Source organism: Cherax quadricarinatus, chromosome 83, assembly GCF_038502225.1.
Source record: "Cherax quadricarinatus isolate ZL_2023a chromosome 83, ASM3850222v1, whole genome shotgun sequence".
NCBI classification, from domain to species: Eukaryota; Metazoa; Arthropoda; class Malacostraca; order Decapoda; family Parastacidae; genus Cherax; species Cherax quadricarinatus.
Genome location: NC_091374.1, coordinates 12,629,608 through 12,640,849, shown reverse-complemented (window position 1 = coordinate 12,640,849; position 11,242 = coordinate 12,629,608). Strand labels below are relative to the sequence as shown.

The window sequence follows — 11,242 nt, the reverse complement described above, 5'->3', positions numbered from 1 at the left end:
TCCTGTGGCTGAAATTTCACACACACACACACACACACACACACACACACACACACACACACACACACACACACACACACACACACACACACACACACACACACACACACACACACACACACACACACGCACACACACTTCAGCAAATCTTCTGCCTCATATAATAAATGTATATGTTCCCTCTCCATCTTCCACCCAATTTCTCTGACCTTGATTCATTACTTCATGATCAAAAGAACCTAGAGGGAAGAAGAGCCTCTCTTCCACTGTCACCATCTCCACCAACACTATCACCAACACCATCACCACCACCAACACTACCACTATCACCACCACCAACACTACCACCGTCACCACCACCAACACTACCACCGTCACCACCACCAACACTACCACCATCACCACCACCAACACTACCACCGTCACCACCACCAACACTACCACCGTCACCACCACCAACACTACCACCGTCACCACCACCAACACTACCACCGTCACCACCACCAACACTACCACTATCACCACCACCAACACTACCATCACCACCACCACCAACACTACCATCACCACCACCACCAACACTACCATCACCACCACCACCAACACTACCATCACCACCACCACCAACACTACCACCATCACCACCACCAACACTACCATCACCACCACCAACACTACCACCATCACCACCACCAACACTACCACTATCACCACCACCAACACTACCACTATCACCACCGCAATATTAAATAAATTTAAACTAACCTGTGCCATATATAGCAGAATTTAGCTAAACAGAATTACGATAGTTATGGTAGATTAGGTGAGATTTCTAAGTTAAGTTTTGTCCAAAAATAAACATTACCACCATGGTGCCATGAAGGCCTACGGTACCTTGAGGGCCCACGGTACCATGAAGGCCTACGGTACCATGAAGGCCTACGGTACCATAAGGGCCCACGGTACCATGAGGGCCCACGGTACCATGACGGCCCACGGTACCATGAGGGCCCACGGTACCATGAGGGCCCACGGTACCATGAGGGCCCACGGTACCATGAGGGCTCATGGTGCCATATCTACCTACATACTTCATCTCTGGGAAAACATCATACAACTTAAGCAGAAGGATGATGCTAAAGTCACGAATGATAATGACTTGGGATAATGACAGGCATGATGAAGGTAGATGATACAGCGAGAGAGATAAACGAGGAGCAAGAGAGGGAGAGAATCGGAGAGGACGAGAATAACAAACGAGGGAGGGCGAACAAGATAGATGTGTCAACAAAGCTCTGAGGTCCTACTTAACCTCGCTCCAGTGGGAAGCTGAGGACGTGGTGTCTCGAGTCCTGCGTGCTCTGAAGGAATTCCCAAGCACCCATGTGGAAGCGAAGGATTTACTCCTGCGGGATAAGGAAGGATAGCAACAACGAAGAATTTACTTCTACAGGATGAGGTAGGATAGCAACAACGAAGGATGTACTCATACAGGATGAAGTAGGATAGCAACAACGAAGGATATGCTCCTGCAGGATGAGGTAGGATAGCAACAAAGAAGGATGTACTCCTGCAGGATGAGGTAAGATAGCAACAAAGAAGGATGTACTCCTGCAGGATGAGGTAAGATAGCAACAACGAACGATGTACTCCTACAGGATGAGGTAGGATAGCAACGAAGGATGTGCTACAGGATGAGGTAGGATAGCAACAACGATGGATGTACTTCTGCAGGATGAGGTAGGATAGCAACAAAGAAGGATGTACTCCTGCAGGATGAGGTAGGATAGCAGCAAAGAAGGATGTACTCCTGCAGGATGAGGTAGGATCGCAACAAAAGGATGTACTCCTGCCGGATGAGGTAGGATAGCAACAAAGAAGGATGTACTCCTGCAGGATGAGGTAGGATAGCAACAAAGAAGGATGTACTCCTGCAGGATGAGGTAGGATCGCAACAGAGAAGGATGTACTCCTGCAGGATGAGGTAGGATAGCAACAAAGAAGGATGTACTCCTGCAGGATGAGGTAGGATAGCAACAAAGAAGGATGTACTCCTGCAGGATGAGGTAGGATAGCAACAAAGAAGGATGTACTCCTGCAGGATGAGGTAGGATAGCAACAAAGAAGGATGTACTCCTGCAGGATGAGCTAGGATAGCAACAAAGAAGGATGTACTCTTGCAGGATGAGGTAGGATAGCAACAAAGAAGGATGTACTCCTACAGGATGAGGTAGGATAGCAACAAAGAATGATGTACTCCTGCAGGATGAGGTAGGATCGCAACAAAAGGATGTACTCCTGCAGGATGAGGTAGGATAGCAACAAAGAAGGATGTACTCCTGCAGGATGATGTAGGATAGCAACAAACAAGGATGTACTCCTGCAGGATGAGGTAGGATAGCAACAAACAAGGATGTACTCCTGCAGGATGAGGTAGGATAGCAACAAAGAAGGATGTACTCCTGCAGGATGAGGTAGGATAGCAACAAAGAAGGATGTACTCCTGCAGGATGATGTAGGATAGCAACAAACAAGGATGTACTCCTGCAGGATGAGGTAGGATAGCAACAAAGAAGGATGTACTCCTGCAGGATGATGTAGGATAGCAACAAACAAGGATGTACTCCTGCAGGATGAGGTAGGATAGCAACAAACAAGGATGTACTCCTGCAGGATGAGGTAGGATAGCAACAAAGAAGGATGTACTCCTGCAGGATGAGGTAGGATAGCAACAAAGAAGGATGTACTCCTGCAGGATGAGGTAGGATAGCAACAAACAAGGATGTACTCCTGCAGGATGAGGTAGGATAGCAACAAAGCAACAAAGAATGATGTACTCCTGCAGGATGAGGTAGGATAGCAACAAAGAATGATGTACTCCTGCAGGATGAGGTAGGATCGCAACAAAAGGATGTACTCCTGCAGGATGATGTAGGATAGCAACAAACAAGGATGTACTCCTGCAGGATGAGGTAGGATAGCAACAAACAAGGATGTACTCCTGCAGGATGAGGTAGGATAGCAACAAACAAGGATGTACTCCTGCAGGATGAGGTAGGATAGCAACAAAGAAGGATGTACTCCTGCAGGATGATGTAGGATAGCAACAAACAAGGATGTACTCCTACAGGATGAGGTAGGATAGCAACAAAGAAGGATGTACTCCTGCAGGATGAGGTAGGATAGCAACAAAGAAGGATGTACTCCTGCAGGATGAGGTAGGATAGCAACAAAGAAGGATGTACTCCTGCAGGATGAGGTAGGATAGTAACAAAGAAGGATGTACTCCTGCAGGATGAGGTAGGATATCAACAAAGAAGGATGTACTCCTGCAGGATGAGGTAGGATAGCAACAAAGAAGGATGTACTCCTGCAGGATGAGGTAGGATAGCAACAAAGAAGGATGTACTCCTGCAGGATGAGGTAGGATAGCAACAAAGAAGGATGTACTCCTGCAGGATGAGGTAGGATAGCAACAAAGAAGGATGTACTCCTGCAGGATGAGGTAGGATAGCAACAAAGAAGGATGTACTCCTGCAGGATGAGGTAGGATAGCAACAAAGAAGGATGTACTCCTGCAGGATGAGGTAGGATAGCAACAAAGAAGGATGTACTCCTGCAGGATGAGGTAGGATAGCAACAAAGAAGGATGTACTCCTGCAGGATGAGGTAGGATAGCAACAAAGAAGGATGTACTCCTGCAGGATGAGGTAGGATAGCAACAAAGAAGGATGTACTCCTGCAGGATGAGGTAGGATAGCAACAAAGAAGGATGTACTCCTGCAGGATGAGGTAGGATAGCAACAAAGAAGGATGTACTCCTGCAGGATGAGGTAGGATAGTAACAAAGAAGGATGTAATTCTGCAGGATGAGGTAGGATAGCAACAAAGAAGGATGTACTCCTGCAGGATGAGGTAGGATAGCAACAAAGAAGGAGTTAGACAACATTGGCAAACAAAAGCTACGAGGGTCTATAATCCCACGAACAAAAGCATTTACAAACCTTTTTTTTCTGTTTGGCGAAACTCCTTCATAAGAGACACCCAAGTCTTGCTACAGTGTAGACCCAGTAGACTATATATAACACCCACTAGAATCTTCATTAACTAAACGTTTCGCCCACGCTGCAGGCTTCAGCAGTCGATTACAGATAATAATAATGATTCACGTTAAGCGGTAAACCCATTCAGCACCTGCACAGAGCCAGACAGACGCCCTTTCTATTTGTATTATCCTACCGTTCAACTCAGTTGAATGGCTGTATTCTGGGCTCTGGTCAGACACCCCTGGTGACTCGATTCACAAGTTGATTACAGAGACATCAACACTGGTGGAAGATGGAATAGACGAAATGGAGAGGAAACTGGCTTATCAATTTGCCCCGAGGGTAACGGACTGACTCTTGGTGTTGCACGTGCAACAGTGTGGCTTTGCAACGCAAGGTTAGTCACTCGGATGCGTCGAAACAGAAATATTTTACTGTTTGTGGAAAATTTGAAATTTCTTCCCAAATTTTTTTTTTTTGAGAGAGACATAAAAAATAAGTTTTTTCGTAGCGTTTTTGTATGAAATATTTTGGAATGAAACCAAAATTTCTAAGGGATGATAAACCTTAAACGCCCTTTCAGGGCATCCCTTTAAATGAACTGGGAAAACTTAGATACGTTTAAGAGCCTTCAAGAATATCAGTTTTTTCTCAGTGTTTTTATATGATATATTACGGTATAAAACGAGCGTTTCTTGAAGAGGAAGGAGCTAAGACGTTTTCTTTAGTGTATCCCTTTAAAGTGACCTTTTAAACGAATTCGGAAAAAGGACTTGTCATGCCTCTCAAGGGCTGCCTTGATACCAGTGAAAGACCCTTGATTTAAAGTTAAAGGTCTTGACATGCACTTGATGGCCTCTCATTCTCCAGAGGTTCTATGGTCCCCCTGTGGGTTCTATGGTCCCCTTGTGGGTTTTATGGTCTTGTGGATTCTATGGTCCCCTTATGGGTTCTATGGTCTCCTTGTGGGTTCTTTGGTTCTCTTGTTGGTTCTGTGGTCTCCTTGTGGGTTCTGTGGTCTCCTTGTGGGTTCTATGGTCCTCTTGTGGGTTCTATGGTCCCCTTGTGGGTTCTATGGTTTCCATGTGGGTTCTATGGTCCCCTTGTGGGTTCTATGGTTCCCTTGTGGGTTCTGTGGTCCTCTTGTGGGTTCTGTAACCCCCTTGTGGGTTCTATGGTTCCCTTGTGAGTTATATGGTTCCATGTAGGTTCTATGGTCCTCTTGTGAGTTCTATGGTTCTCTTGTGAATTCTATGGTCTCCTTGTGGATTCTGTGGTCCCCATGTGGGGTCTATGGTCTCCTTGTAGGTTCTATGGTCTCCTTGTGAGTTGTATGGTTCCCTTGTGGGTTCTATGCTTCCCATGTAGGTTCTATGGCCCCCTTATGGGTTTAACGTGTCCCCACGAGGGTAATAATGCCAGTAAAGTAATGCTGGGGTATACTGACTCAAATCCTGAAGTTCTCAAATTAGTAAATGACACCAGCTTGGAGGTCCAGCCTGGTTCAACAGGACTTACGAAATCATAATAACACGAATGCAAGCAAATCAGGGAACGGATGGGGTTTTGAACCCATGGCGAGTGAGTCGTTTAACTCACAGGCCAGTGCGCTAACCACTCGACCAGTTGGTTCTAAAGGGATTCATGCAGTTAGGTATATATCTATACACCATTTCTATACACCATTCCTGTACACTGTTTCTATACACCACATCTATACACCATTTCTATACACCATTCCTGTACACTGTTTCTATACACCACATCTATACACCATTTCTATACACTGATTAAAATTTTTCTGAGTTTTGCAATTATAAATACATGAGTGGGTATGGGTGGGTGTCAGTTGGACCTGACTAACGTGTGCTGGTAGGTCTGATGCCGTGCTCCTTAAGTGGAAGTGGCCTGACTAGGTGGGTCATTGGTCTAAGCTGGGGGTTGACGTGGACCTGCCCCGCATGGGCCAGTAGGCCTGCTGCAGTGTTCCTTCTTTCTTATGTTCTTAAATGATACAAAGGTTCACAAGCAAACTTGTCCCAGAGCAAAGAGGGATGAATATATTGATGAGAGACTAAGATCTATTGATGTTACTGCTAGACTATCAATACATCTGTTGCTGCCAGATCATCAATTCATATGTTGACGTTACTGTTAAATCATTATATCTGTTGATGTTAATGTTAGATCATCAGTACATCTGCTGACGTTACTGTTAGATCAATACATCTGCTGACGTTACTGTTAGATCAATACATCTGTTGACGTTACCGTTAAATCACCAATCCATCTCTTGACGTTATTGCCAGACGTGCAAGACATCCAGTGTTGTTACTACCAGACGTGCAACACACCCCCTTGATGTTGGTGTTGCTTCATCAGTGGTCTTGATAATGTTATTACCAGACCTGTCGACACTGTTGCCAGACCCGAATTGTGATAAAAAACACAGAAAGAATTTTATCGTTTGAAGTCTTTGGCTGCGTCGTTTCTGCTGGACCCATACGGGTTTAGCCCTTATTTTCGAATAATAATAATAATAATAATAATATTATTATTATTATTATTATTATTATTATTATTATTATTATTATTATTATTATTATCTGATCATTTGATATCTCGAAGATTTTTTTAAGTGAGAATAATAATATTTATGGGGAAGCGGTAAACCCATATGGATCGAAGTTTATATTTTTTAATACTTATATGAGGCGCTAAACCCTCTTGGGTGGTCATTCTTTGCTAGGAATGTTGGAGGTTCGATCCTCCGATCAGTAATCGGGTGAATGACACGCTACACTCATTGCCATTGGCCTTCTCTACTTCTCTCGCCCCATCTGTGACTTGACAATGGTCGAGAAGGAATTGAAAAGCCGTCATAAGGCTCGTCCTGAGCGTGAGGGATTGTGTGAAGGGGCAGGCCGTCCAGGAGAGTGGGGTGTACTACAGATGAGTGAAAACTTTGTGGGTAGGGGTAAATAGGTGGGTAGGAGTTTTGAAAAAGACTTACCTAGTAATGGGCCAGTAGGCCTGCTGCAGTGTTCCTCAGTTCTTATGTTTTTATGTCGTCCAGGAGAGTGGGGCGTACTACAGGTGAGAGAGGACTTTGTGTGTAGGGGTAAATAGGTGGGTAGGAGTTTTGAAAAAGACTTGCCTAGTAATGGGCCAGTAGGCCTGCTGCAGTGTTCCTCAGTTCTTATGTTTTTATGTCGTCCAGGAGAGTGGGGCGTACTACAGGTGAGAGAGAACTTGCCTTATAATTTTATTTTTACAGGCAGCAAAGTGAAGCCAGTTGGTATTCAGTAAGTTTCTCACAGTCCCTGATAAACTTTCCTCACGCACTCACACCCCAACTCAAACATAATTATCAAACAATATCGTTTTTCGATAAGTAATTACTTTTGTCTCTCTTGTCTCTACCATTTTTGCTTTTTACATTATTGGTTGTCCACCCGTGGCTCTTGGTGCGCCTTTATTTTATGTTCTCAGTCTTCTGTTTATGTCAGAATTTTACACAAATAACCCGCACATAGAGAAACTGATGACAACGTTTCGGTCCCTCTAGGACCATTTACAGGACACACTGTGCCTTTTTGTTCTTTGTCATAACTTTGTCAGCTGGGGACATTGAATCTTCCTAATTAACCTGAGCTTTGCTGTTTTACGCCGCAGGTAAAAGTGAGGTCCCTACTGATGGAGTGGAACCGCGCCTCGCAGAAGTCGCTGGCGCAGGAAGGAGAGATGGTGTCCATGGTTCCTCTCAGTGTTCCAGTCAGTCTTCAACACAAGCACGGTACACCCACGCCCTCGCCCATGGTGTCGCGTGTCTTCAGTCGCCGCCCGCCCATGGAGACCCACCTGGAGGAGAATGACGAATCCTCGGGGTACAGTTCGAGCCACGCCCACTCCTTCAGGAGTTATCATGATATGACCTGCACCGAGCACCCCCTCAGGGGACATGTCTGGGACAACCATCACTCCTGCTAATGGTTCTCGGAAGCCCCTTAGGGCAACTAGCGCGTCCATTCCTTCAGTTGCTGCAAACATTCCGTAAGGAAATATTATAAACTCAGCGTTTGCCAACGTCCTGTAGGGTGACCCCCACACCAGTCAGGGGTGCGGTCCCAGAGGCATGTTATCCAGTCATGTCTTCAGATCTCGCAGCCACCGACCCCTGTACCTCCTCCCACTAATATTTCTAAGACCACTGCCACTGCCACTCTTTTTTGCTCATACTGTCACTCTTCACGAACCTGTTGACCACGCCGAGCCCCGAGTGAGGCGAGACTTATTGACCAGTCTCTTTACACCACCTGCTTATGTTCAGAAGTATACTCATGGGTTAACCGGAGGGATGGACAGAAAGAACCCCAACGGAAGTAAGCAACACTCTTTGGCTTTCATGGGATAGCCTGGGTTATTACAACCAGTAATGTCAGAGTAATTACGGGACGATGTGGTATGAATGCTCAATATTTACATTATGCTGGTAACGTCAGGCGCATCATTGGCTGGTTTACGATGCGTCTCCCTTTCTTCAGATGTCTTCAAGAAGTAACTCCTGCTACAATCTGTACAAAATTAATAATCTTACATATCTACTGGGCAATCTCGACCGCCTGAAGAACCTCGTATCATGTCAACAAAAGCAACTGTATGACATCTTAAATGGGGGTTTACTTGAAAAATACAATTATTATTATTATTTTTGTAAACAAGAGCCAAAATAGAAGAAATTTAATCAGCTTCCATCCCTAGAAACGCCAGATATGGAAATCTTTACTGAGGAAACGTCAGCCTTTGCCTCAACCAGAGAACAATTACCCACAGCCATCAGCACAGTTATCCACGACAGCCAGTCACACACACTACATTTTTCAAGAGTTTCCCTTTCTAGCGCAGCTCGCCTGGCAGGCGAGGCAGATGGACTTCATGGCTGGGTTGAGATCTGAGAGGACTCACTGCAGCAGCACGAGACCTGAAGGAACCTCGAGTGTTTGTGTGACACACAGCAGTACGTCACCATATCCTACATGTGTGCTCAGGTTTCATAATAACTCTCCGCTGTATCAACTATAATATAACACATGTATGTTGAAAAATGGTATAAAATACCGAGAAGTTGTTGATTAAGACACATTAAGCCTACTTAGGAGGCCTCTTCAGTCAAATACAGAGGCAGTAAATATAGTGGTGAAATGTAAATGTAATCAATCCATCAACTGACAATGTCCCTGGTGGGCGAAATGTTTTCTTGATGTGACATAAATCACATTATGCGTCATGCAAACATGAGGGGAAAAAACGCATGTGGAATATTTCCCACATATTCACTGAGAAGAGCTAAACCCGGCTCCGGGAGAGGATTAGGTTTGATCAGAGGAAGGAGAGGGTACCTCCAGTTCCTTGGATTAAGAGAAAACCTTGTATATCATTGGCTCGACTGACAACTTGGTGGCAAATTATATAGAAGAGCTTGTTGACACGTGTGGCTATCAGTCTGAAACTACACTGGATACATGTCTGCAACTACGCTGGATACGTGTCTGAAATTACGCCGGATACATGTCTGAAACTACGCCGGATACATGTCTGAAACTACGCAGGATACCTGTCTGAAACTACGTAGGATACATGTCTGAAACTACGCCGGATACATGTCTGAAACTACGCCTGATACATGTATGAAACTACGCAGGATACCTGTCTGAAACTACGTGGGATACATGTCTGAAACTACGCCGGATACATGTCTGAAGCTACGCCGGATACATGTCTGAAACTACGCCGGATACATGTTTGAAACTACGCAGGATACCTGTCTGAAACTACGTGGGATATATGTCTGAAACTACGCGGGATACATGTCTGAAACTACGCAGGATACATGTCTGAAACTACGTGGGATACATGTCTGAAACTACGCAGGATACATGTCTGAAACTACGCGGGATACATGTCTGAAACTACGCAGGATACATATCTGAAACTACGCGGGATACATGTCTGAAACTACGCGGGATACTTGTCTGAAACTACGCGGGATACATGTCTGAAACTACGCAGGATACATGTCTGAAACTACGCGGGATACATGTCTGAAACTACGCAGGATACATGTCTGAAACTACGCGGGATACATGTCTGAAACTACGACACGCAAGACTAAAATTACAAAAATGCCATCTGAAACCATAGCATAATTTACTAAAACACGAGAACACGTTTCTAAACTAATACAGTATAATTATATATATATATATATATATATATATATATATATATATATATATATATATATATATATATATATATATATATATATATATATATATATATTAATCGTTTATTAAGTATATATGGAAATGCTTCACTTGTGTCCGAAACAGATAAATCAAGTGTTTGAAGCTTTGAAACACTCGCTCGAATCTTCAAACCTCGCTGCTTCGAACCCTCAATAAGCCATTGTATTTGAGAAAGCAATCCTTTGACTGTCAGTTGCATACAATATATTTGTCTAATACACCGAGAGGTGTATGTCTGTCTAATTATACACAGTATGAATCTACTCTAGTCCATATTTGAGGAGTTAAAGTAGTCTTCACTGTTCCATTTTCCCCGAAATAACGGTGCTAAGGACCACTTGTAATCGAACTACCCAGAGCGGTAAAACGAAGTATTATTAGTTATAAATAAACGCCTCAGAGATACTAATAGACCGTATAAGCGAGTTATAATATATATGTGTTAAAAAAACAAGACTGAGTGTGTTTCCGCGTTCAGAGTGGAGAAAAATAACAAGAACGTGTGTGTGTGTGTGTGTTAAGATTCCTATCTTGTGTTTCGTGAAATGCGTAACGAACGATTGGGAACGACTGAGGTTCTCCCAGTTTTTGAGCAGTTTTCCGACACAGTGTTGAGACAGACTTAAACGTTCGTCGACATCCTGTTTGAGTAGAGAAAGTGGAAAAGAACGTCACAGTGTTTCGTAACCACAGAAGGAAAGTGTGTTAGTGAACTCAGTGGGAGGAAAAGTGACTGATGAAGACACATGTGAAACAGTTAAGTATCTTTATTGTTGAGACGTTTCGCCAACACAGTAGACTTCTTCAGTCAATTACAGAGGCAGAAGGAGTAGTGGTGAAATGATGTAATTAGTCTATCAAGCTTGGAAATACGAGGTAGTCAATCCC

General features: G+C 44.1%; 1 protein-coding gene across 4 annotated transcripts in view; it reads left to right on the top strand.

The window, feature by feature from the left end:
* Positions 1–10,317, top strand: part of LOC128702083 (adipokinetic hormone/corazonin-related peptide receptor variant I-like) — a 276,924-nt gene extending 266,607 nt beyond the window's left edge. For 3 of the 4 annotated variants that reach the window (XM_070102860.1, XM_070102858.1, XM_070102859.1), the window contains one exon: positions 7,722–10,317. In XM_070102860.1, coding sequence (XP_069958961.1) covers positions 7,722–7,921 — 200 coding nt within the window. In that variant the 3' untranslated portion in view covers positions 7,922–10,317. The remainder of the gene's footprint in view (positions 1–7,721) is intronic. The other variant, XM_070102861.1, reaches the window with a different exon arrangement.
* Positions 10,318–11,242: the final 925 nt, after the last annotated feature.